The 23,427-nt window shown below is 56.2% G+C and overlaps 12 protein-coding genes across 26 annotated transcripts; 5 read left to right on the plus strand and 7 right to left on the minus strand.

Annotated features, from left to right (window-relative positions):
- Positions 1 to 593: 593 nt before the first annotated feature.
- On the minus strand, positions 594 to 2,033 carry KVP18_003181 (uncharacterized protein; the record flags this gene model as incomplete). 3 transcript variants are annotated; one of them, XM_067954707.1, is made up of 3 exons in its annotated part: positions 594 to 1,640; positions 1,669 to 1,931; positions 1,961 to 2,033. In XM_067954707.1, the coding sequence occupies 3 exons, from the start codon at positions 2,031 to 2,033 to the stop codon at positions 594 to 596; spliced, it is 1,383 nt and encodes a 460-aa protein (XP_067811984.1).
- Positions 2,034 to 2,070: 37 nt separating this feature from the next.
- On the minus strand, positions 2,071 to 2,896 carry KVP18_003180 (uncharacterized protein; the record flags this gene model as incomplete). 2 transcript variants are annotated; one of them, XM_067954706.1, is made up of 2 exons in its annotated part: positions 2,071 to 2,853; positions 2,894 to 2,896. In XM_067954706.1, the coding sequence occupies 2 exons, from the start codon at positions 2,894 to 2,896 to the stop codon at positions 2,071 to 2,073; spliced, it is 786 nt and encodes a 261-aa protein (XP_067811983.1). The 2 variants fall into 2 exon arrangements, with proteins under 2 accessions (XP_067811983.1, XP_067811982.1); XM_067954705.1 differs by lacking the exon at positions 2,894 to 2,896 and having other exon boundaries at positions 2,071 to 2,790.
- A 611-nt stretch (positions 2,897 to 3,507) lies between these two features.
- On the minus strand, positions 3,508 to 3,789 carry KVP18_003177 (uncharacterized protein; the record flags this gene model as incomplete). The annotated part of the gene is made up of 1 exon (XM_067954699.1): positions 3,508 to 3,789. One exon carries the CDS (start codon positions 3,787 to 3,789, stop codon positions 3,508 to 3,510), a length of 282 nt encoding a protein of 93 aa, XP_067811976.1.
- Positions 3,790 to 3,926: 137 nt separating this feature from the next.
- Positions 3,927 to 4,874, minus strand: KVP18_003188 (uncharacterized protein; the record flags this gene model as incomplete). 2 transcript variants are annotated; one of them, XM_067954723.1, is made up of 1 exon in its annotated part: positions 3,927 to 4,874. In XM_067954723.1, the coding sequence occupies one exon, from the start codon at positions 4,872 to 4,874 to the stop codon at positions 3,927 to 3,929; it is 948 nt and encodes a 315-aa protein (XP_067811999.1). The 2 variants fall into 2 exon arrangements, with proteins under 2 accessions (XP_067811999.1, XP_067812000.1); XM_067954724.1 differs by having other exon boundaries at positions 3,927 to 4,808.
- Positions 4,875 to 4,891: 17 nt separating this feature from the next.
- Positions 4,892 to 7,905, plus strand: KVP18_003176 (uncharacterized protein; the record flags this gene model as incomplete). Of its 4 annotated transcripts, XM_067954698.1 has the most annotated exons (4): positions 4,892 to 5,491; positions 5,519 to 7,370; positions 7,400 to 7,494; positions 7,522 to 7,905. In XM_067954698.1, the coding sequence occupies 4 exons, from the start codon at positions 4,892 to 4,894 to the stop codon at positions 7,903 to 7,905; spliced, it is 2,931 nt and encodes a 976-aa protein (XP_067811975.1). The 4 variants fall into 4 exon arrangements, with proteins under 4 accessions (XP_067811975.1, XP_067811972.1, XP_067811974.1 ...); XM_067954695.1 differs by lacking the exons at positions 5,519 to 7,370; positions 7,400 to 7,494; positions 7,522 to 7,905 and having other exon boundaries at positions 4,892 to 5,518; XM_067954697.1 differs by lacking the exons at positions 4,892 to 5,491; positions 7,400 to 7,494; positions 7,522 to 7,905 and having other exon boundaries at positions 5,519 to 7,378.
- A 21-nt stretch (positions 7,906 to 7,926) lies between these two features.
- Positions 7,927 to 8,658, plus strand: KVP18_003183 (uncharacterized protein; the record flags this gene model as incomplete). Its single annotated transcript, XM_067954713.1, has 1 exon — positions 7,927 to 8,658. One exon carries the CDS (start codon positions 7,927 to 7,929, stop codon positions 8,656 to 8,658), a length of 732 nt encoding a protein of 243 aa, XP_067811990.1.
- Positions 8,659 to 8,715: 57 nt separating this feature from the next.
- KVP18_003175 (uncharacterized protein) lies at positions 8,716 to 12,841 on the minus strand (the record flags this gene model as incomplete). Of its 4 annotated transcripts, XM_067954691.1 has the most annotated exons (4): positions 8,716 to 8,782; positions 8,812 to 9,745; positions 9,782 to 11,586; positions 11,613 to 12,841. In XM_067954691.1, the coding sequence occupies 4 exons, from the start codon at positions 12,839 to 12,841 to the stop codon at positions 8,716 to 8,718; spliced, it is 4,035 nt and encodes a 1,344-aa protein (XP_067811969.1). The 4 variants fall into 4 exon arrangements, with proteins under 4 accessions (XP_067811969.1, XP_067811968.1, XP_067811970.1 ...); XM_067954690.1 differs by lacking the exons at positions 8,716 to 8,782; positions 9,782 to 11,586; positions 11,613 to 12,841 and having other exon boundaries at positions 8,808 to 9,755; XM_067954692.1 differs by lacking the exons at positions 8,716 to 8,782; positions 8,812 to 9,745; positions 11,613 to 12,841 and having other exon boundaries at positions 9,768 to 11,492.
- Positions 12,842 to 13,143: 302 nt separating this feature from the next.
- On the minus strand, positions 13,144 to 16,148 carry KVP18_003182 (uncharacterized protein; the record flags this gene model as incomplete). 3 transcript variants are annotated; one of them, XM_067954712.1, is made up of 2 exons in its annotated part: positions 13,144 to 15,642; positions 15,669 to 16,148. In XM_067954712.1, the coding sequence occupies 2 exons, from the start codon at positions 16,146 to 16,148 to the stop codon at positions 13,144 to 13,146; spliced, it is 2,979 nt and encodes a 992-aa protein (XP_067811989.1). The 3 variants fall into 3 exon arrangements, with proteins under 3 accessions (XP_067811989.1, XP_067811988.1, XP_067811987.1); XM_067954711.1 differs by lacking the exon at positions 15,669 to 16,148 and having other exon boundaries at positions 13,144 to 15,603; XM_067954710.1 differs by lacking the exon at positions 13,144 to 15,642 and having other exon boundaries at positions 15,654 to 16,148.
- A 158-nt stretch (positions 16,149 to 16,306) lies between these two features.
- On the plus strand, positions 16,307 to 17,343 carry KVP18_005199 (uncharacterized protein; the record flags this gene model as incomplete). Its single annotated transcript, XM_067949585.1, has 2 exons — positions 16,307 to 16,653; positions 16,680 to 17,343. The coding sequence occupies 2 exons, from the start codon at positions 16,307 to 16,309 to the stop codon at positions 17,341 to 17,343; spliced, it is 1,011 nt and encodes a 336-aa protein (XP_067812003.1).
- KVP18_003179 (uncharacterized protein) lies at positions 17,302 to 19,575 on the minus strand (the record flags this gene model as incomplete). 2 transcript variants are annotated; one of them, XM_067954703.1, is made up of 2 exons in its annotated part: positions 17,360 to 17,367; positions 17,394 to 19,575. In XM_067954703.1, the coding sequence occupies 2 exons, from the start codon at positions 19,573 to 19,575 to the stop codon at positions 17,360 to 17,362; spliced, it is 2,190 nt and encodes a 729-aa protein (XP_067811980.1). The 2 variants fall into 2 exon arrangements, with proteins under 2 accessions (XP_067811981.1, XP_067811980.1); XM_067954704.1 differs by having other exon boundaries at positions 17,302 to 19,575.
- A 48-nt stretch (positions 19,576 to 19,623) lies between these two features.
- On the plus strand, positions 19,624 to 22,903 carry KVP18_003184 (uncharacterized protein; the record flags this gene model as incomplete). 2 transcript variants are annotated; one of them, XM_067954715.1, is given in 2 exon segments in its annotated part: positions 19,624 to 22,329; positions 22,334 to 22,903. In XM_067954715.1, coding segments are annotated over 2 exon segments (3,276 nt in total).
- A 33-nt stretch (positions 22,904 to 22,936) lies between these two features.
- KVP18_003185 (uncharacterized protein) lies at positions 22,937 to 23,362 on the plus strand (the record flags this gene model as incomplete). Its single annotated transcript, XM_067954716.1, has 1 exon — positions 22,937 to 23,362. The coding sequence occupies one exon, from the start codon at positions 22,937 to 22,939 to the stop codon at positions 23,360 to 23,362; it is 426 nt and encodes a 141-aa protein (XP_067811993.1).
- Between the last annotated feature and the right edge of the window lie 65 nt (positions 23,363 to 23,427).

The following is a 23,427-nucleotide window of genomic DNA, read 5'->3' on the forward strand; positions in this document are numbered from 1 at the left end:
TGCTGAGGGGCAACCACGAGTCACGTCAGATTACCCAAGTCTACGGGTTTTACGATGAGGTAGTTCGAAAGTACGGCAACCCAAATGTGTGGCGCTTCTGTACGGACCTCTTCGACTCTCTCACACTGGCGGCCGTTGTAGACGGCCGAATCTTCTGCGTACATGGAGGGCTGTCTCCGGACGTGAAGCACATCGACCAGATACGACTACTATCGCGCGTTCTCGAGATCCCTCACGAGGGAGCCTTTGGAGATCTCGTTTGGTCGGACCCCGAAGATATAGATGGTTGGGAGGTCAATCCGCGGGGTGCTGGCTGGCTGTTCGGTTCTAATGTCGTTGATGAGTTCAATCACGTCAACGATGTCGATCTGGTCGCAAGAGCCCACCAGCTTGTCATGGACGGGTTCTCGTATGTCTATCCAAGTCGAAGGACCTGCTGTACGGTGTGGTCAGCTCCGAACTACTGCTACAGGTGTGGCAACATCGCTTCTGTGCTGCAGATTTCTGCAAGTTACGAGCAGACGCCACTCAAGTTCGCCGACACAGAGGAAAGCAGGGCATCAGCCGTGACCCAGCGCCTGTCTCCCTACTTTTTATAGTGCCTCCTCGAACTCTAACCATTCCTGTGCCGTCGACGAGAACGGATCATGTGTGCTGCGATTGAAAAGCGGCTGCGTCGGCAGCAGGTGCTCTCGATCACTAGGATTCATGAGTGGTAGATGCTCCTCGGTCATGTGGTCAAAAATACTCGGCCCTTCCGGGTCGGAACCGAAGAGATCATCCAGCGGTGCGTTCTCGTCGCTGGAGTCCGATTCGGATGTGATCTGAGTGTACGCACCACGTTCACCATCCGGCTTCGTCGCCGCGAGTTTCTCCAACAGTGTTGTGTCTTCCTTGCTTTCCTTGTCCTCCTTGCTTTCCTTGTCTTCCTTGCTTTCCTTGTCCTCCTCAAGAATCCTAAACTGTATTGTGTCAGAAAGCAATTGAGGCATGACGTCTGCTTCTTTAGCGGGCACAAGAGTATCGTCGGAGGGTTCTGAGACGGAACCGACCACGATAGGTCCGTACTGCGTCCAGTTCCCCACCTCCAATAGCTCCGGAAGCAACCCTGGGTTGTGGTCTGGAAGGTCCGCAGCCCGTCGGACTTCGTCGACGACTCGCGGGGTCGCTTGTGTGCCTCTATCCTGTGTTTCTTTGCGCCGAAGACACTCCTCCCACGCAGGCCCAGGAAACAGCAGAGGCACCGAAAAGGGGGAATGTTGCTTCCCAGTCACAATGTGCTTCTTCATTTCGACCCACCATTGTATCCATTGGGTTTCGGAACCTGTGTCGCTGTTCAAGACGCTGTCGTCTCGAGACAATAGTTCCGGCTGTTTCCCAGCGACTTGCAAATCGTTCTGCTTCTGCGCTTCTATCTGGCGCGTGAGGGCCGCTTCAAGCTTCCCGGGAGCCGATTCCCTAGGCAAGGAGGCCACGAGTTCCAGTCGAATCTTTCCCGCATAGCATCCCCTCAAATCCAGAGGGAAATACCCTTCATAGCGACAGTGCAGCCTGTGGTCACCGAATAGGCTGACAACGTTTCCCTCGCGGATAAGGTTTGACAGCTGGAAAGACGCTCGCCCTGCTGGCTTGTTGTCTCGCTGCGTGGGACGCGGCAGTCAGGCTCACGAATACGCCTTTGGCCAGCAAAGTGATGAAAAGAGGCCCGTCGAACCGCGTTACGGCCCCTGCGAACTTAATGTCAAAGTTGTGCTCGGCGGAGGGACAGTACTGGGGCCGTCTGGCCGTTTCCTGGTAGTCGAGAGACTGCACTTGCACCGTAATCAGACCGAGGATGGGCAGGCACTTAGCGTCCTTCACGTGGACCAGCAGCAACGGGGGGTCGTCCTTCCGTATATGTCGCCCTCGCCATAGCCAGCCAATAGATGTGTCTGACTGACTCGACCGCTTTACGACCTACTGTCTCGGTGTTTTCCTGGCATACGATATCGAGGGCCAAGAGCAGAGCCCCAGAAAACCCTGTCATTGTCCATTTGAATTAGGCTTTTGTTCATACACTCTATCGACCTATCACTTCTGTCGGCTGTGGAGCTTGAGGGCCCTGTCCTCGGTGTTGGACAATCTGACACCCATGCCTCGGGGAAGCGTGATAACAGATTTGTTGCCCTCTCCGAGCACCATGACGTTCCTGGCAAGAGTAATGAACTTGTGGTTCTTCGCGTCAGTGATGCTCACAGACATCTCAGCACCAACAGGAGTATCGATGTGAGCGATCTTTCCAACTCGACCAGCGTTCGTGCCCTTGATGACGAAGCACAAGTTGCCAGGGGCGAACTTAATCACCTGCTTGATCGTCTTCTCCTTAAGGTCGAAGAGCATAGAATCGTTCTTCTTCACTCCAGGCTGAAGGTAACGGATCGTGCGACCGTCGTGAGTTACTGCTTGGCGGATGTTCTTGATGCCAGTCTTCACATCGTTGACTCGGAGGAGCTTGTAGGTAGCCTCCTCCTTGGGGATAGCGTGCGCCACGAATCGTCCCTTGGGGTCCATAAGCATCCTGAAATGCTCATTGCTCTTCTCGATGCTAACGACATCCATGATACCCAGAGGGAAACGTCGCTCCGTGCGGACCTTGTCGTCAACCTTTACGTTCCTCAGACGCAGGATCTGCTTGCACTCCTCATACGTCAACGCATACTTCAGACGGTCCCTGAGAAGAAGAGCAAGGGGCAGGCACTCGCGCTTCTTGTGAGGACCCGAGACGGGTCTCGGCGCGAAGATGCCGTTCATCTTGGACACATACCAGTACTTGGGTGTGTTGATACGCTTGAGATGGAATCGAGGTCCGTTTGCCTGTGACGACGTTAGAGAGAATACATTCCTCTATTCTTACCATAGTGTGTCAAGAGTGTACAAGCCAAGCCTTCGCCGGCAAAAATTCGCCCTTTTGCACTAGTCCGTTCTGTCCCATGACTACTCTCCTACGAGGCGACTCGGCTCCTTTTTTCAGCGTGCTGCGCTTTCTATCCGGCGAAGATGTGATGACAGTTTCGTGTGTATGTCGAGGCTGGAACAGAGCAACTGCTGCGGCTTTTCGCAAGTTGCTGGTAGTTGCACCCTTCTATCACCCCATACCGCCAGCCTTCGTCCCAGAACCCAGCTTTGGTTTTTGTGGGAGGTAACGTGGTTGCTGATTCAGGGCGTGACGGTCTGCAATGGTTCGTGAGCACTGCGCGTCTACACTTTTCGCAACGAGTCACGAACCCCACAATTTTGAAACAACTCAAAGTGACTGCAGGTTGTGCAGGGCCTCTGAGCGCCGGTAACCAACGGGGACATGTAGGTATGTCCCTAGATAAACTGGAACCCCGCCACATCATCTCCTGCGACCCAGTGCTCCCTCAGAGACACAGTTGTCACCGTTCGAACGTGGTGCAATGCAGGACGCAACAGTCTGGCCAGAAACATGTCGACATCAATCGATTCCTGCGCGCCTTTCACGAACTGTCACGCTTCGAGATGGATGCTCTCGACTGGGCCCCCTGGGCAGAGATCAGAGGGCATCTGAGACACATCATGTCGACCATAGAACCTGGACACAGCTCCTGGCACGGCCAGCGAGAGACACTGGAATCCCTCGAACCGCTCAGGGGCATCGACAAGGCAAAGTTCACCATGCTGCTGGGCCGATTCCTCACGGACCTTCATGATATTGCGAAAGAGCGCCACGGCGGACTCCAGATACAGCAGGTGGAGTGGATCGGGCAACAGGGGTTCGCGCTTCACCATCGGCGGTGGTACACGCTACAACTGGGCTGGCCGCTCGCGCCGCATGTAGACAGAAAGACCAAGAAGGTGTCCTGGGATTTCGACGACCCGCAGCTGCTATTGCAAGCAACCCTCTGGGATCACTGGTCGTATGAGACCTAGTCCCGCATCTCTTGTGCACACAAAGGCGCAAACAGATCCTGGAATGTCTTGACATTGTGCCTGAAGACGTTTGGGTTGAACAGAAAGCGCTTCAGCAAGGGGAAGGTGCGCTCCCAAGCCTGATCTAACGCTGGCTCGGATGGCGCCTTGTGCACGACTATGCTCCTCGGGGTCAGCACGAAGACCGCGGAGAGCCATTCGTCAGGCGGGTTCTCCACGTCCTCGTTCTTCTCCTTCTCTTTCAGTGAGATATTCTCCTCGACACGCATCTGGTGTGCTAGGATCTGCAGCGGCGTTCCCTGTCGAGCTCCCTCGTCTGTAGCCTTCATCTGCAGACCGTCATCGTCCTCCTCTGAGGCTCGAGTGGCCCCACGCCGAGTGAAGCAAAGAACATCGGTCACCCCAGGGTCGTACAGCACTCGCCACAGGGGGAACTCCTCCCTTAGAAAGATGTTCAGTTCGTGCAGAAGTAGATGACAGCCGTCAGGAACGTCAACGGCCCCCATAAGGTTCAGCTTTCGGCCTCCCTCTTTTATAGTGCTGTCATCGTTGGCTTTCAGCTTCTTCTTCATCCAGGAGCTGTACTCCTCACATGCCGCCACATTTCCTCCGACGGACAGGAAGACGCCCAGGGAGTTGAATGACACCACGAATCCAGAATCCCGCGTGTGCGCTCTCTTGGGGGCTTGGGCTGTGAGGCAACCTTTTTCTGGTAGCAGGACGACATTCTCGTTTGTCTTTCGGAAGCTATTTCGAAACACGTTGTAGTTGGTTGCGTTGATGGACTCAATGCAGCAGCGACGCTTGCGAAAGGCAGGAACGGTGGAAGCCGTTTCCTCTGGAGCTTCAGGTGGTCGCTGCATCAGTTTCGGTGCCATTTCTGGCCATGATCGCTGGAAGCGGGGGTCGAGGTGTGGGTTAAGGTCTGTTTTGGGGGGCAGCATGGTGCTTATTGCGGAAAATGGACCCTCCCAGGCTTCGAGAGAACCGAGGCGTGGGCGTACTGCTGGACGATGGAGCTCTCGTCGTCAGGTTGCAGGGTCGGACGTTACACAAGGTCGGGCGGGACCGGCCTCTCCGAGATTTGCTACCAGATGCCGCCTCCTCGGAGTCCATCAGAGTGCTGTCTCCAGTGGAGACCTTGTTTCTGTTAACCGACAGGCGCCTAGCACTATTCAAACTGCAGGACACGGTCCTCACGTCACTCACCAGCGAGGAGGTCTACACCTCGCTACAACCCGATAGGGCATGCTACAACGTTTATCGCCACCTGATGCAGGTAGGATATACAGTCCGCTCGGACTTCCAGCTGTCATGCCCTCTGTCGGAGGCGACGCGAAACTGCCTGCGCACGTTGAGATCGCAGCTGCCAGAGGCACAAAAACTGGCCACTCACACCCCAGCTCCCCCGCAGTTTTCGGACCGGCAGCCTGAACCTCTGATGGTGAAGCGTGACGGCTCCTGGATACCTGTCAGCGTTTGTATGTCCTGGGAGGCCGTTGCCGTCCCTCCTGAGGACGGCATCGTGTGCGTAACATCTTCCTGTTCCGAACCTGAAGTTGTCGTGTTTAAACTAATCCGCATATAGATGGCCAAGAACTCGCAGGGACAGAAGGCAACTCCACCCAGTAACTTCGTGACTGAGGCTTTAGTGGATATATCTAAGCGGTTGGAGCAGGCACGCAAAGATGGCGCTCTGGTGAAGTGCCTGCTGGATATGCAGCCTGAGTATCAAAAGAAGCAGATATTCAAGGCTTTATCCGGTATCGCAGGCGTCACCATTCCCCGTGTAAGCGAGCTGGCGTTTAACCAGCCATTTGACACCCTCACACGCTCTCTTCTGATGGAAGTCAGTAGCTTGAGGGACTCGGACCAGCATGTTGTGCTGGATCTCGTGGTCTCCGCCTATGCCGTTTTAATGGACAGTCGCGGATCGCTGAAACCTTGTGTGAGCGAAGATACTCTGAGGCTGGTGTACGACACCTTCGACCGGCTGCCTCGCCACCAGATAGCTGATTGGACCCATGTCTGGTCTGTGGACGACGTCCCTGTACCGACTGAGCGGCTGTTAGAGTATGCAAATCACTACGCTAGACAGGAAAAGCCGAACCTTGACGCTCTGGTGCCCATGGTGAAGCTTCTAGGATTGAGGTTCGACCTGAGGCCCTATTTGCGAGGGCTTACGGCGGCACAATGCCATGTCTTCATCGGTCGGTTCCCCGACATTCTGACCGATGTCATAGAGGCTCAGGTGGAGTCCTCACCCAAGTTGGCTCAGAAGCTGATTTCATCTCATGGGCTGAATCCTACAGACTTTCCTGCTCTGCTGGTGAGCCTTGCGGAACGCGACTCCAACGGAGTATACATGTTCGCCAAAAAATCTCCCCTTCCGATTAGGCTGTACCGCTACTGCTTCGCCTACGGCAGCCTGTGGCATAGCGTGTACCTGCACAAGTCTATGCATGAGCGAGCATCCTCCTTGAAACCGGAGGAGGTGATGGCATTATTGCACATCGTGAAGGACAAGCTAGAGCTCGAGTCCGCTCGGTACAAAACTGCCAACTCTTTCGGCTGGCACCTGCTGGAGGCCGCGCTGAGGGCGTACCAAACCCACCAGCATATTGCCGAGGCCTCTGCACGATCGATCTCACTAGAAATCGCAAAGTACGAGTTCCGGGGGGGGCTGGCGATCCAGGGCGCCCAGAGCGGCGTCGCGGTTCGCCTTGGTCTAATAGCCATCCAAGTTGTCTCGACGCTGAGAGACGTGGAGCTGTTGCTTGATCAGTGCCAGGAGGCGAAGGTCGTAGGTGTCGACGCTGAGTTCCGGTCGACTATCGAGGTGCTGGGCCTCTACAAGGGCGTGTCCGTCCTGCAGATCGCGCTGCCCTGCGGTACCTGCTATTTGGTAGACGTCAAGTCCCTTGATCGCGAGCATGGTCTGGAGTTCCATCAGCTCATGTCTAAGCGGTTTTTTTCCAATCCGGAGATCTTGAAGGTGGGCCATTCGTTTTTGCAAAACGATTGGCCTAACATCACGTGCACCTCGCCCGCCTACACCGCCTTACTCTCTCTGGTGGACGTGAGGGATCTCTTGGTTTGGAAGGGTGCGGATTTTATCGACCGGGAACCGCGGCTGCGCGTCGCCTCCCTGGCGACCGTGGTCTCCACCGTCTTGGGTATTGAACTGCCGAAAGGTTGCCAGGTCTTCAACTGGGGGTTCCGACCGCTGCTGCAGGACTACGCGGTGTACGCCGCTTTGGATGCCTGGGTTCTCCTAAAATGCCTTGTTGTCGGCTTACCACATTATCCCCTTGTGGAACTGGTGTCGATGTTTATCAAGGAACGACCCGTGCTACCGAAGTACATTTCTCCCCAGCAAACGCCGAAGCTTCTGGCTGCCCCTGAAACGGGGCAGGCGCGAATCCAAGCGATCAAGCGCAGTCAGTAGCGTCCTTTGTTTAATATGTAGGCTGTAATCCCCCTTGGAGATTCGTGGTGCCGTCCAGCATAGAGAAAGTCGGCCGCCAGCTACGAGGTTGTGGCGTTGACTGCGTTATCACGTCGGTGAGATTGCTTGGAGGCATAACGTAGAACAACTCTAAAGACGTTCTCGTCGCAGCCGCTCGGGACGACCGCGTAGTGCTTCGGCCTGTTACGTCGTCGTTCGTGGACAACTGGTCCATTCCCACATATCCCCTCGCCCATCGCCTTTCGACCACCGACATGGTACAGGAGGTGCTTCGCGAATTCGGAATCTCGTTCGACCACAAGGACATATGCAAACGCTGCGCGAAGTGCAACGGCGACGAGTGGAACGTCGTAGGCGCGGACGCTGTGAAGGGCATGGTCTTTGAGTGCACGCGCCTGGCCTTCGACAGCTTCTGGGTATGCAAGCACTGCTCCCAGGTGTACTGGGAAGGGCCCATGTACAAGCTGGCAATGGAGCATTTCAATGCGTATCGAACTAACAAGTGACTCGTCTAAAAACCGTCTATTATGCCGTCGACGAATCTCTGTGATGCGTTGGCCGAGTTCAACACTCCATCCCAAGTGATCCGCCAGTGGAACAAAATAGTCAAGGTGGGGCTGGTTACTGGGCTTAGCGAGCAGCGGGCGTTGCGGACCGCGCCAGTGGATCTTCTGGGGTGCGAAAAATACCCTGAGGATCTAGAGCCGGTCGACCAGCGCTTCCACTGCCTAGTATCGCTTCTACTCTCTAGTCAAACGCGAGATGCAGCCAACGCCGCTTGTATGGGTAGACTACGAGAGCTGGGCCTCTCCCCCCAACTACTTGTCGATATGAAGGAGGCGCATCTTGCCGAGGTGCTCAAAGGCGTCTCATTTCACACAACCAAAGCTAAGTACCTGCAGCAGACATGTCATATTATTCTCAATGATTACGCCGGTGACATTCCCGCCACATTCAAGGAACTGACTCGGCTACCGGGTATAGGGCCGAAGATGGCACACCTGGTGCTGAGCGTAGCCTGGGGGCGTAACGAGGGGATCGCGGTAGACACGCATGTCCACCGAGTTGCGAACCGGCTGGGATGGGTCAGCACCAAAACACCCCTGCAGACGGAGAGGCACCTGGAGAAGCTATTTCCGGAATCGCTGTTCCTCGAGGTGAACACAGTTCTAGTTGGTTTTGGGCAGGAGATATGCAGACCAATTGGTCCGCGCGTGAGTCAGCTTCCCCTTCCACACAGTGTACAGATTGCTTGGTGAATAAATCTTGCCCAAGCGCCAAGATGTCGACCAAGCGCTCAGGTGCAAAGATGTCCGCTAGACGCACTTGATGGGAGATAGAGAGAAAGACCTGTCACCGACGTATTCGCCACGCACCCAAGACCTGGGTTCAATTCGAAATCAAACGCTCACCTCAAGTCCTTAACGAGTTCCTGGCCGGTTGAGGAATGGGGCGCCTCCTCCAACGACCGCACCGTGTCACTGAGCGCCTCTCGGAAGCGGCTCGCAACCAAACCGAACTCCATCATGTTGGCGGGACGGGACACATGCCATGCACGATGGAACTCCAACATACAGTAGCAGAACACACAGCAGAACGTCTCTAGTGGCGGTAGTGAGTTTTTGAAGAAGAACGGATCCAGCTCGTTCTTGTCAAGGCTCTCAAGAAGCCAGCTGCAGACGTTCATACCGGTGGCCGCAAGCGGATAGTAGAGTCCTGGATGATGAGACTCCTTCAGTATCGAGCGAGCGCGTGCAGAATGCTCTTCCGCGAAGAAAACCAAACACTGCATCGCCAGCTCCCCCAAGCTGCGCACATCCCGACGAGGATCGCCCGACTGGAACCCAAGGTAGGACCACGAGCCCTCCTCGTCCACAGCAGTCACCGGTAGTGCGTGAGACGAGAACTCCGGCGGCTCGCTTCGCATGAGGGCGAGGTAGAATCGGTCGAAAAGCTCGCGATCCTGTGGCGGAATAGGACGTAGCAGCCGCTTCACCGCATCACGCGCCTCTCGACTCCAGCGGATATCTGCCAGCGCCTCCTCAAGCAGCGGCAGTACTTCTGGTGGCAGGACCTCGCCCGTCCGGCCTCTCAGTGCTTTGGTGACCGCCGCCGTGGACCGACACAGCTGGTCCTCCAGATCCACCTCCTCGAAAAACAGGCAGGCACGTCGAAGCGTGTGGATGTCCGGGTGGCGCCGAGTGCTTCGTATTGCATACCGACTAGCTTTCGGCGTGAATAGCGCGTCCCAGACAGTTATCCCCGTCAACAGACGACCGAGCTGGCCGTAACCCGTCACGAACTCAAGAGAGGCTTCCACAACTTGTCTAAGCCACCGACGTAAGTCTGTCCCCATAATAATAGTCTATTAGATTTGCTTACAGTCGTCTGCATCGATGTCTACTACGCTCAGCCGTCTCTTTCTCTTGGGGAAAACAGATGGCCTCTTCTTTGCTGGTCCGCACTTCAATTCGCATGCAGCCTTCCTCAGCAGCCCTGACCTCTCTTCCAGCAGAGCTTGGAGCTCCAGATTTTCCTTCTCTCTCTCCTGCAGCTGTGCCTGGAGTACTGCAGACTTGGCTTGGGTGGAGTCCGCGTTGTCGCGGAGGAGCGCCGCCCCTACATCGCTCTCGTCCAGCCGCTGTCGTAGTGCAGACAGTTCACGGTCTCTCTGGTTTAGTTGAGTTGTCGCGTGGGCTAGCTGCGTTCCCAGTCCACTCAGCGCCTCTTGCGCCCTACTGTACTGCGCGCGCATCTCCAGCAGCTCCGATTCCACCTGAGCCTTTTCCGAGCTCACAGCGGCACGGTCGCTCTCCAAACGGATAACGTGTGACTTGAGGTAGCCTTCACGACCGGCAGTGAGCGCACCGGTCCACGTACCAGTCGATCGAGTGCGCTTCTCCAGAAGAGCGCTGCACGCTCCCTCCGAAGCTGCAACCATCAGTCTCTCCTCCAAGGTTGCACACGTAGTTGCCAGGTCTGCAGCAGTCCGTCTGATCTCGTCGTGATCTCGCCGGAGAACGTCAGCAGCTTGCTCGCTTAAAGCCAGACGGGCAGAGATATCGTACACATAGCTTGTGGCGCTCTGAGCTAGTGAGAGCCACGCCCAGTCCGCGCTCGGCTTCTGAGGAAAACACTCCATAGGCTCCCCCATGTCAATCGTAGTTGTCAGTGCTCGCCAGAACTCCATCTCACTCTCGCTCTGCGTATCCCTCTGCTCTCTGAGAGCAGAGATGTAACGCCAAGTTTGGACTGCGGTTCCCTGGGACAGTGACAGCAGCGCTTGTAGGGCACCAAAGGACTCGGTCAGGCAGTGCACCGTCTCATGAAGAGCGGCACGCTCGCGGTCGTTCGCATCAGAGCTTTTCAGGAGCGCCTGGTGAGACAGACATAGAGCTCCCAGTTCCTGGCACCGCACGCCCAAGGCAGCCAAAAGAGTCCATTCCGTCTGCGTCGCCTCCTCAATTTCCGCTTCGGCGGCGCCCAGCCGATCGCAAAGGCTCTTGTTGGTGACCTCAACCAAATGAATTCGTTCCATCAACGTATCGATTTCCTGCTGCAGGCGGCTGAGGTCTACTTCCAGCTGCGCCTTCACAGGGTCAGACTTCGGACTGGACGGCGGCGATGGACACCGGTCCACGGCTTCCGCAAGCTCCGCCCGCAACGTTTGCATCTGGACTTGCAATGCGCGTTCGCGGAGGGCAGCGGCATGCACCTCTTCACTGGCAGCTCTCGCATCCTCTGCTGCTTTATTATTTGCTTGCTCTATCTTCAACTGCAATGACTCCTGATCGACTTCTACGGAGGCCAGGATTGAGCTAACGACCTTAACCTCCTCCTCAGATTTCTTTTTGTCGTCGGCTGCTTGGGTTAACTGTCGCTTCAGGTCAATGGCTTCATCTTGGAGGTGCCTGATTCTGGTTTCTCGAGCGTCCACCTCCTCAACGAGCGCCTCACGCTTGCGGCCAAACTCTGCAGCGGAGGCACTCACCTGTTCTTTGGCCTTGGACAGCTCGGCCTCAAGATATGCAATGTCCTCCTGATCGTCCAGGCTCCGAGCCCCCTGCAGTGCCAGATCCTCCATGTCGTTCATTCCGTCTAGGCAAAGTACCGTCTGAACCTCAGCGTGCACAGTAGCTGGCCAGAGGGAACTCTGTCGGTGTCGCTTCCTGGCGGGAGTTTTGGGGCTGTGTTGACTTTCCCACAGACCTACCCGCCAGAGTTGTCATTATGCAGCTGACTCCGCAGCAGTCTCAGCTCTCCCTCCAGACGACTGTTTGCGTCCCGAAGACGTTCATTCTCGTGTGTCGTGGTGCTCAATGCGGAGATGTCTCTCTCCAAGGAGTCGATTTGAGTGTTAAGCCTGGCTATCTCGGAGTCCTCCCCGGTCTCCCGTATTATGTTCACTTTGACTTCGTTCTTTATAGCTCGGCTTTTGGTAGCGAAATCTAGCGTGGACACGGTCTCCGAATAGTTCTCTTCCGAGGGGGAGCAACAACAAATAATGGCAGTCAAGCTGTTGCCGCCTAAGGAATCCTTTAGCAGCCGGGTGAGAAGGGAATTCCGGTAGTTCACGAACCGCGGAAATCCGTCTGTTGCCTTCTTGTCCAACGATATCTGGTGGATCACCTGGGACAGCTGAAACAACGATCGGTTGATGTTGCTCCCTTCTATCTTCTGTTCGCGTTCCCGAACGCCTGCTCTAGCCGCGTTTTCGCTACCCGCTAGGTCGACAAGGTTGAGCATGCCCACCACGGTGTTGAAGTGAGCTGTTTTCTGTCCCAGGCCACTTTCAATTCGCAATCGGAGTATGGTGTGTGACCTCGATGAGCATTCGTTCATCTTCGTGGAGCTCATGTGCCTAACTGCCTGGCACCGAAGGAGCATGCTGTAGACTTCCTCAGGCTCTGCGATCAAGCGGGTCTCTACGTTCCGCAAGTGAAGCCCTTCCGCAGTCTCCTCAACCCGAATATCTGCAGAAGGCAGCTTCTCCACCTGGGCGATGAGGTCGATGATTCGCTCATTGTACACCTCGATGTAGCTCATGCTGAGCACAAACGACCGGTCAATCATGACATCGTCCATGTGCCTAAATATCTCCTCAACGGCCAGCTGCACAATCCCTCGTTGCTCGGCGTTGCCCATGATAGTATGCGTCTTCCCAGAGGAGGTTTGGCCGTAGGCGAACACGGTGCCATTGATACCCTGCAGCCCACCCAAGACGATGTCACGACATAGCCGCTCAAATACAGACTCAGTGGAAGACGCCTCCCCGAACAGGTGATCGTAGCTCCGCTGCACGTTCCGCTTCAAGTCGCATACGACGTCCAGACGGGACTGACCGGAAGCGGCCAGCAGGAACGGTTCCTCCTGCAACTCGCTGGCGAGCATTGGACGAAACCGTACGCCGACTTTGACGTTTCGAGATGTCGTACCATGCATAATATAATTTCGTGACAATTCAAGACGCATCTGGGCTGAGGGGCGTACTTGATCGGAGGCTAATGAGGACTCTGTACACGGCCATTCCTATTCTGTATCAGGTCGCCGTCGACGTCTTGCAGTCGATTCATGATCCTCCTAAAGTCGTGGAATTGACGCTCTTTGGTCTTCAAGAGTCCCATAACGCTGGCAAGATTACTTTCTTTTTGCGCAAGACGCTCGCGCTCCTTTCGCAATTTTCTTTCCCGTTCCTCATAGCGATCGGTCTATGAAACCATTTGAAGGGCTAAAATACGAGTCGTCTATTGGCTTACCTGCCACCTCAGACAGGAGTCTGGTTGGGAACAAGGAGAGAGGAATATCGGCGACTCCTCGTCCTGAGGTGAGGCTCTCCGGCTCATTATCATCAACTCGTTTTCGAGGTTCACCATCTGGGTCTCCCTAGCTCCCAAAAGCTGTTCCTTTGATGCTAGGAGCCTGTCGAGCTCAGAAATCTGGTGAGTCGCCTCTGCCCACTCCTGTCTAAGCTTCACCGCCTCCGCATTCTTCTCAGTCAGGCTCTCGGTAAGACTCTGAGTCTGGGTCTGTAGGTCTTCAATCCGCGAGGAGTTGAATTCGTACTGCCGCTGTAGCCGAGTCAACTCGTTTTGCGCGTTGCTTTTCTCAATGACAGCCGCCTGAGCCACCCCTCTTGAGTACTCACTGGCAGTATGCGCAGTTTGCAGCTCCGAACTCGCGGCGGTCAACAAAGCGCCGGTCTCCGTACACTCCGCAGTCTTCTCCTCGATCTGTCGCGCCTGGTTGAAGCACGTGGTCTCAAGATCGCGGACTTGTTCCTCTACACTCTTTAACTTCAGCTTTCGAGCTTCCATCTCGACATCCTTCATCTCGATGGAGGCCTTTAAGTGGCGACTTTCACTCACCAGAATCCGCATCTCCGCGACGAGAGTGCCGTTCTCTGATGAGAGGCGTTCCACCTCTAAGGTCTGCGCCGCGCAAGTTGTCTGCAGCTCCGCGAACTCAGCCTGGCGATCTGCGGCAAGTCGCTCTATTGACGCCTGATGCTCCTCCTTGTAGCATAGAATTTCAGCATTCATCTTCTCCTCCATAGCCTCGACTGTCGATCGCAAGGCACCCAGTTCAGCTTCATATTGCGCCTTGAGGTCGACCACCTCCTGAGATGACAGTGTAGCGCCTTGTTTGGCTGCCGACAGATCGGTTCTGGCTGCCTCGAGCTGCGATTTCAGTTCGTGGTTCTCGGCCACGGCGACACGACCACCCTCCTGCGCTTCGTAGAGCTGAGATTTGGTCTCTTCGATCTCAGACCGAAGAATGGTAACCTCTGCCGACAGCTCCTGAGCCTCCTCCTCCACGGACGTGTAATCCTTGACTTTGGCATCATAAAGACTTTGCTGGAAGTCTCGGAACTCCTTGAACTGCACCTCGACGTCGGTGAGGGTTGCTCGAAAAATGCGCTTCTGCTCTTCCAACTCACAGACGGAACGGCGTAGCCCTTCGATAGTCCGGATGCTCTCACTGCATTCGGCGTTGATTGAGGCATTCTCCTGCAGGGAAGCTTCCAGTTGAGAATTACTCGTCCCCAGAAACCTCTGCAACATCTCCAACAAGACGCGACGCATCCGATTTCGAGGAGCCTCTTCCTCCAACGAGTGCAAGGCGCAGCTCTTTATGTTCAGGTCGTCCAACACAGCGGACTGCGAGCGCCGAAGCTCCGTGATTTCCTCGTTGAGCTCGCTCATGGACAGCCAGACTTCAGACTCCATCTGTTTTACCTTGCGGTCGTCCGCCAGCAGCTTGCTCCGAAGTTCCTCATGCTCAGCATCCAGTTGACTGGACCGATCTGTCAGCTCTTGCTCGGCCAGCTCCCGCTCCTCCTCCCACTGGCTCACGCGTTGAATCAAAATCCGGACGCCCTCATCCAGCGCCCCCTCTCGGGTTGTCAGCAAATCCTCCGCCGACTCTTGACGCGCTTGGTTCGCTTTGAGGGCAGTCATGTCTTTATCCAAGTGAGCCACGGCCTCCTGCAGTTGGCTCGCTCGAGTTTGCAGTTCTTGTTCCCAGGAGGCCAACCGTGAGGCAGTCAACGTTAGCCCCTCTCGGAGTGCCACCTCATTCGCAGTTTGCTGCTCGGCAGTGGCGAGGGAATCCACTAGGCTCTGAACGTTTGCGTCCTTTTCCTGAACGGCCGCCTCCAGATTGGCGATGCGAGATTGGCTGCAGCGAAAATTATGACGGAGCGATTCCAGTTCTCCCTCGAGATGAGACGTCTTCCTCTGCATGTTGGCAAGCTCCAAGCTTCCCTCTGAAATCTCCTCGTACAAACGCTTCTTGTCCTGTAGATGTTCCTCGATCTCGTTCGATAGGTGCTCCACGGCCATCTCGAGCATCTCGACGTCGCTCGAGATGACAGGCTCCCCCTCGAGGTTTTCAGCGTCCTCCGCTTCTCTCACTAAACGCTTCAGTTCGGCGTTCTCGCTCTCCACGTCTGCAACCTTGGCCGAGAGAGCCTCCAACTGACCTTGCAGAGCGTCTGCAGTTTCTCGATGACCCAGCAGGCCCTGCAGCTCTCCCATCAACTCATCGTGTCGCTTCTTGAGGTCGTTGACGTCCTGGGCGTTCGTCCTTGACCAGCGTGCTCGACTCTGCTCGATGCGCTGACCCTGAGTAAGCAGCAAATCGCGCATCTCATCCAGCTGGCTGGACAGGACAGAACACCTCTCGCGAGACCTAGCGATAGTCATGGCGTGACTGAACCTCTCCTCTTCCAGCAAATGTAGTTCCTGTGTCTGAGTCACACGGATCTCACCTTCTTTAACTTGGCGACCTCGTCGCAGCTGCCAACGCTGCCAGGTTCCGAGATGTCAGCCCCGCAATCCACAGCGGAGCCCTCGACGCCAACTTTGGGCGTGCGACCCTCAGATACGCTGTTACTGGGCTTGTTCTCCTTCTTCTCCTTCACCTGTCGCTCTCTTCGCACCCACGCGGAGCGGACATTTGCAAAGTTGGCATTCTGCATCTTCGTCGCGGAGGCGACTACTTCTTTACACACACTTCCAGTGTTGAACTTGTTGATTATGGACTTCACTCCACGTTGAGCTACGGGCGTCTCACTGTCACGCTGTGGGGATAGGACGTGGTGAGAAGGCGCCCTCTGTGGAGGCAAGCTGGGAGCGCGCCTCCGGGAAGGAAAAGGCTCCCTCCGACGGCTTGGCTGGGTGGATGCTGGGCGGTCCTTTCGCGAAAGGCACATGGGCTCCGTCATTTCGGCATCATCCTGAAGACGCATTTACACGTAATGGAATTTATAAATAATTCTTACACGTCGAGTTGGATCTCTTCAGTAGAAGAGGGAGGCAGTGTGAAATGGCCTTGGTAGGGCTGCAAGGTTAACATACCGCTGGCACAGGATATAACCCAATGGCACAGGATAAAACCCAATAAGTCATGGAATCCAGCGATCTGTTTGACACGAGCACCATCAGTTGGGCCACCTCGGCCTTCCCTTCTCATGACATGTCATCGGTCACCGAAATGCTGTCGTCTACGGAACTGATCGAGAGCGGCCAGCAATCAACGTTCTCCAGTCGGTTCAGCGAAGCGTCTGTGCCGGGGAGCGTCTCCACGGAGACCTCCAAAGGACTCTTTCGCCACCGGGCACAAAAGCTCAGGTCGCCCGCCTACGAGTTCGTAATGCAGATCGACGCACTTCATTCCACCGTCCCCCACGGGATCCGCTTTTGCCGAAACTTCATTGACACAGGGAAATTTGGATACATCTTCGGCAGTGCACAGTGAGACTGGTGCCGGCGCCACACAGACTACTCGCCGCGTGCACGAATGCTGCTCTGAAGAAGCTGGCGAGCTGCCACTGCTTCGTTATACAAGGACCGCCAGGCAGCGGAAAGGCCGCCCTAGTACGATCTCTCCATGACGACCCTTTCGTCGGTAGCCGCATCGTGACTGTCCCTGACTGGCGCGAGTGCGTGCCGTTCGACTTCAGCGGACTAGGAGAGGCGGAGCTGCAGGTTTTGGCCTTCTGGACGTCGTGGGTGGCGCATGTTAAGGCGCTGTCCTCTGCGCCAGAGACCGTGAACGTCGTCGTGGCCAACCAAGGGTTTCTACCGATCGTATTCGAAATGCCCTGCGAGGATTTGACTCCCATAAAGTCAATGGTGCAGTGGCTGACCGGTGGCCCCATTGACTACTTTCTCGACAAGGGTGTATTGCACCACTACTACATTGACACGCCCTTGTGGGAGATGCAACGGAAAATGCGGAAGGCAGGGGAATCTCTAGAGCGGCTACCTCAGCGTTTTAGGCGCGCTAAGACGTTTATGCGCGTTCTCGAGGAGCACTGGTGCGACGTTCAGGTGTTTGACACGGCCGACGAGGCAGTATCGGCACTACAACAAAAAATTCTCCGACTTCTCAACGCGCCTTCATCGAAAGAGCCCTATGTCATAGCCACTCCCTTTGCCTAGACTCCGGCGAGCACGGCTAGCCTGCTGCTCTCTAGACATCGTTCGGCAACCCAAGAGTTCCATGTACTCCACGAAGTCAAGGTACTGCGTCCAGGCCTCTTGCTCTAGGCGGGCGGCCTCGCCGTCTGCAGTCCGGTCGGCGGCTTTAGCGGACGCCAGGAACCGTAGTCGACACTCGTAGACAGCTTGCACCTCCAGCAGCAAGTCGTCCTCTAATGGCGTCGTAATGGCAGCAGTGGCACGATTCCCGTACAGGCTGGTTATCTTGTCTCGTCCGCTCTTTGCCAACCAGCCCAACATCTCGTTCTTCAGTCGAAGCCGATCCTTCGTCTGCCAGGATATCCCAAATGCCGATGACATGGCCATGCCAGACAACGAAAGGGCCACTGTCTCCGGCATGCGCTTTGTGAGGTCCGTGGCTACGGATTCCCAGGTGCCACGGACAGCGCGAGCGCACACTGGAAGCAAGTCAAGAAGGGTTCGTAGCTTTTTGTTGGTCGTGTCGATGGGTGTATAAAACTTCGAAGTACGCTGGCGTTTCCGCGTGTCAACTGCACTAATGGCTTCCAGGCCTTCAAGCCCGACAATGACGTCAGCAAGCGCGGCTGATTGGGAACTGGTCAGCGACTCTAGTTGTAGGAGAAGCTTCTGCTGTTCACTCGCCTTGGTCAGTCCTTTGGTGACCGCCACCAAAGCCAAGAGCGGGCTGCGCGTTGAACAGGCGCCGCACAGCTCTTCGAAGCCGTCATGTTCCGCAAGTAACTCCCAGTCGACGACGAGACGGGCGTGGAGGTCGAGGCCTACACCGAGTACCGCCTCTAACATCCGCGGGCAGACAGTAACTTTTGACATTACCTTCAGCAGAGACGCTAGCGCCTTAAGCATGTCAATTTTCTTGGTATCAGTGCCGAGATTACTTCGGAATATGCTCTTGCGTGCTGCACCCTCAGAGGCCGCATCAGCGCGGCCGAGAAGGCACTCAGCCACAAAGGCAGCGTCGCGCTGCCTGAAAAGGTGTAGCTCGTGGAAGTTCCACCTAGGCAGGAGGCTTCGGTGTTCCGTCTGCACCGGCGGCGTCGCAGCGTCCCCGACGTCGACTGTAAACTGCAGGTCGAACTCAGCGGGCTCGTTCACTTCTGCGGCAGCGGCGTCGGAAGCAGGGTCGCAAGTGTCGTCGGCAGGCCAGTTGCTTTCCTCCGTGAAAAAGTCCAACCAGTGCAGAAAGGCTAGCAGCGAGTCAGCCTGCAGCTCGCCGCTGAGCATGTCTCGCTCGTAGGTTGCCAAGGCGTCTCGGAGTGTCACCTGTGACGCTCTAAGTAACCCAACCAGTATTCGGATCTGTAGTACGGGACTCCCCTTCTGATGAGTGCTCATGGCGGAGGATGCGGCGTCTCGGAACGCATGTAGGCCTCGAAAGACGGGTGTCTCGCAAGTGGCAGGGTCAGACACCTCACTTGCGTCTTTGGCGGTTGCACAGAGAGAAGCTGCCAGAGTGACCGCCCTGCCGACGAAGAGCGCCACATCAGTACCTTTCAACTGCTGGACACCAGCATTCAGAAGGACTGTGGCAGCTTGCAGACCGATGACTGGCGGGACAGCTTCGTTGGTAGTCATTCCAAGGCTTCTGTTGGTCACTACACGCAGTCTGGCTTGACACAGTCGGTGAGCTGCGTGGACCTCGAACCTTAGGTACTCGGACCAGATCTCCCCGCAACTGTCATTGACCCGCAAGGCAGTCTGCAGCAGTCTGCGGGGTGTCTGCAGATCCCCGCACTGCAGTTCTCTATGGGCGGCTAACAGCCACAGCGACGACTCGCGTGGGTGGAAGGCCAGCGCTTCAGTCAGCGCAGCTAAGGCCTGCTGGCCGTTTCCAGAGGCCAGGTGCCAGTCCACCCGCTGATTCCAAAGCTTGACGTCGTTTGGAAACTTCTGGGTTGCGGACCTGTACAGCGCGCCTATTCGAGACTTGACAGCTCGGTCCGAGACAGTCCGAGTCTTCCATCCCTTCTCCTCTGACCGTTTTCGTCGGGTGAGCTCCAGGTTAGTTTCATGAACCACGTAGTCGAGAAAGTCCTTCACTGTTGTTGAGGGCTGCACCAGTCGAAATTCGAAGTGCCGGCGCTTCTTAGCAATGGCTCTGATCTCATCGGCATCGAATATCTCCTTCTCCTCTAGGTCCCACAGCTCCTGAACATGCGACTCCAGAGCGGCCTGGGCACTCCCACAACTCATTTGAAAAATGCAGCATTGTGATGGGGGTGCAGTCTTGTGTGCGTGATTATGGAGAAGACGCCTCACGCTGCTGGGATTTGGGGTCAAGTGATGGATCGTTTGGCACGAACCGATGCGGAACGGCAGTCTGAACTCTCAGGTTTGCAGACAGGCACGGTCACGGCAGTTCAACGACTAGACGAGCTGTCGCGAAAGTACTCGACGGCGGAAAGTAAGCGCGGAGCCCTCTCGCTGTTCCAGAGGCTCACTAATCCGAGCTTGCCTCTGTTTGCCGATATAGCCGCTCAGGGGGAGGTGCAGGTGCCTCCAGTCTTTCAGAGAGGGTTGATTCCAGAGAAGCCGACTGAGACCGTTCTCCAAAAATCTCTGGCGCCGTCGACTCCGAGCGTGAACCCTGCGCATCTGTACAGCAAGGGGGTGAACAGCGCCACTCTAGAACAGTTGCACAGCTCAGCGTCGGTCTTGCATGAGCAGTATGCCACCCTTGGCGCTCAACTGGATGAGAATGCTCGCGTCAAAGACACGGAATCGCTTCGCGACATGGGTGCAGACGCCAACCTGGTCCAGTTGTCCAACGAACAGAGGAAAGTCGTGAAGGAGATGCAACTGCTGATAGCTGAGCGCCGGGCAGGGCTGGAGCACATCACTGAAATGTTGCATCAAGGCTCTCGACATGTGGAGCAGGATGCCATTCGTAATGTTTACGAGGGTGATTCGGACCCGAAGGAGTTGAATGCGAAAGTGGAACTCGCAAACGGCCTCCTCAGCCAGTTGGGAGATGTCCATGCACGACTGGAGGCCGTCCGTTCGCGTCCTTGGGTACACGCGTTAGACATGAAAGCCGACACTGATATATCCCGAGAGCCTGTTCGCCCTGAAGAGATCCACAACCTGTTGAGGGCTCTGGGGTATACCGAGCATGCAGTGCCCGTAGACTCGTCTCTAGAAGTGCAGCGGGATTCGAAGTATCCAGGTGTTTACCCTAAGTCTGATCTGGTAGGGAGCTACGGCGTTTCGAAGCTGCAGCTGCTGGATCGCTGCGGGCTAGAACACGTGAAGGAGGCCGGACCTCCGAGAACTGTTGACAGATCTGCCGTCGACAGGCAGCTGCTGATGCGAGGTGTCGAACTTGATGCCTCTACAGAGGTCCTACCAGCCCCCAGCCCGCAATCAGCGGCGATTACGCCTGGACCCAGCCCAGTCGCCCTACAGCCTGTGGCGATTACACCTCGACAACCAGTAGTCATTGCGCCTGGACCCATTCCAGTCACCCTGCCGATTACACCAGGATCGGCGGGCCAAACAGCAACGTTGGAGACATCCCCTGCTGAGCAGGCGCCTGCGGTGGTACCTCCCTCGCCACGCGCGCTGGCCGAGAAACCAAGGACTCGTCGTGATGCTGTGGCGCAGGGGCGGGGCGAGCTGGAGCTGGTACTGCCTCGGAACCACTCTAGGACCGATCCGGGCTTACAGCAGTACGACGTCGACGGAAGGAGCCTCCGTGAAATCCAGCAGGAAATCGACGCGTTAATAGCACGGAACCGCCTAGGGCTTGAGGAGTATGGCCTCTCGGTGCTGCGGTTCGCCACTCTCTGCGGTCGCGTCGACAGGCCTTCCATAGACCTGCTTGAGACACTTACCCAGGCCCTGCCGTACTATCCGTACTGGTCCCATTTGTTGTCGTTTGGCATACCAGCATGTGTTGGTCTTCAGGTCGCCATCGTTGAGTCCAAACAGAAGCAGGCACAGACAGCACTGTTGAGGTGTTTTACTGCGCTGCTGAACAACCATGACGAAGCGATTCGGTTGACTTTGCTGTCCGCCATGAATGATGTCGCCAGCCCTACGGCCATGGTTTCAACGGCCTTTGTAGATTGGGGCCTGGCATCTCTGGAGAAGCAGACCGTTGGCAACACTCACCGATTGATCCTCAGCATCCTAGCACGCTCTCGATCGGGGCATCGAAAAGGGGTGCAGTACACGAGCTTCGTCAACGCGCTCTTAAAGGGCGACCTGGAGATCGCTGTACAGGCGCTACTTGGGCTGGAGGCGTTCTCGCACCGGGCTCACCAAGAGCTGCAAGGTGGGAAGATTCAGAGCGCCATGCTCACGCGTAGTCGGTCGCTGACACACAGTGGTGACTGCCTGCTGCCCTTCGAGCTGCCGGCGCAACCACCGGCCTGGGTTACGCAGGATGGCGGAGACGTGATAGCTGTCGCGGAGTGCCTCCAGCGTTTCGAGCCTAGCCGACGCCTTAGCGGCGCCGGAGCCTCCGCGATGGCCGCGCAATGCCGCGTATCGGAGCGTCAGGCAGTAGTCGTAGCCCGGCGAGGCTTACCTCTGCTGGTGTCTGCCGCTGGGGAGCACCCAGATTCGGTCGCAGTGCGCACCTCGCTAGCCACGGTGATGGAGACCTTAGGTTCCGTGGAGCAAGCCAAACCATTCGTCGCCACGTCTGAATGCGTGGCGCTCCTTGTGAACATGGCCTCCTCCGAGTCCGATCTAGTCGCTAGCCGAGCTCTTGGCGCATTGTCCAGCCTGGGACGGCTGCTCCAAGACTTCGTGGTGGACCTGAAGATGCCGGTGCTGGTTCCTATTGTCAAGACTACCTTTATGCAGCTTTCCCAGCAGGTGACCTCACCGCAGGACGCTGGGGCTCTGGCCAAAATCCACCTGGGTCTACAGTCCTGCTGTTGTTTCGTGACTGTGACAAGCACCCTTCAAAGCAGCGTGAGTGTTGAGCAGGAATGCCACGTAGAGCGCAGAACTTTTCTGGAAAGCAGGCTTTGTTGACTGCTGTTTCTCAACTCTCGAGGCCACGCTCTCCGAGAGGAAGACTACAGAAACCAAACTCCGAGCCGCTAATAGACTCTTATGTGCGACAAACCGAGTCCCTGCGGAATGGGCGGACCGCCTGCCAACCACGTTGCTGCCGATAGTGGCGCAGTTCTCCGACAAACACGTGATAGTTGGCTGCGAAGCCCTCTCCGTACTCTCGAACGCCGTTGTCACGGACGTCAACGTGGCGAGGCGGGTGACTGCAAGGCAGGCGGCCAGCATCGAGGAGACGTTCTGGGCCCACGCATCGAGCACCAGCCGCGATCTAGAATTCCTGTGTCAGCTGACGAGATTTATTGGCTGCCTGGTGAAGGCAGACAAGAAACTCAGGCTTAACCTAAAAATGGCAAATCAGTCGCTGGGCATGATGGAACGATTGGCTCAGAACAAGGACATGACTGAGGAGGAAAAGACGTTAGTCAGAGGTTTCGTAGCTGGCGAGGCGAACCGGCGGGTTTACGTAGATCCCCTTGTGCTTTCGTCGTCGTGACACATGAGACTTGATTATTTAGATTTACGGCACATGTCCCTAAAAGAGGTAATCGATCGAAATCTACCCCTGTTCGACGGAGATCTGGACGGACGACTGACCACTGAGGAACTCTGCGCTTTCATACGGAGCATGGGAGTGGGACTAACGAACCAAGAGGAGGAGGATCTGGTGGCCCAGGGACACAGCAGCAACGGATTCGTCGATTGGAACCAGGCGAAGACGATTGCGGAGAAATACGCCGAGGGTAAGCCCCGAGATTGGCTTCGCACGTCCCTCAAGAAGTTTGACCGGAAGAAGCAAGGGACCATTAACTCGGACGAGCTTAGGGCGGCGCTGGACAACCTGGGTCAACTGCTGAATACGGCACAAAAAGAGGAGTTCCTGGCACTATGTGACCCAGAAAAGGCTGGCACTGTCAACATTGACAATCTCCTCAAGAAGTTCGGCCTCCCATGATTCGGTTTAATCACTTGACTAAGGTGTAATCGACGGTTCGGTTCACCATAGCCCATCTACAGGGT

This window comes from the organism of the source record quoted next (genome assembly GCF_019968955.1).
Source record: "MAG: Porospora cf. gigantea A chromosome Unknown PgA_NODE_178_length_30706_cov_366.987, whole genome shotgun sequence".
Taxonomy (NCBI): Eukaryota; Apicomplexa; class Conoidasida; order Eugregarinorida; family Porosporidae; genus Porospora; species Porospora cf. gigantea A.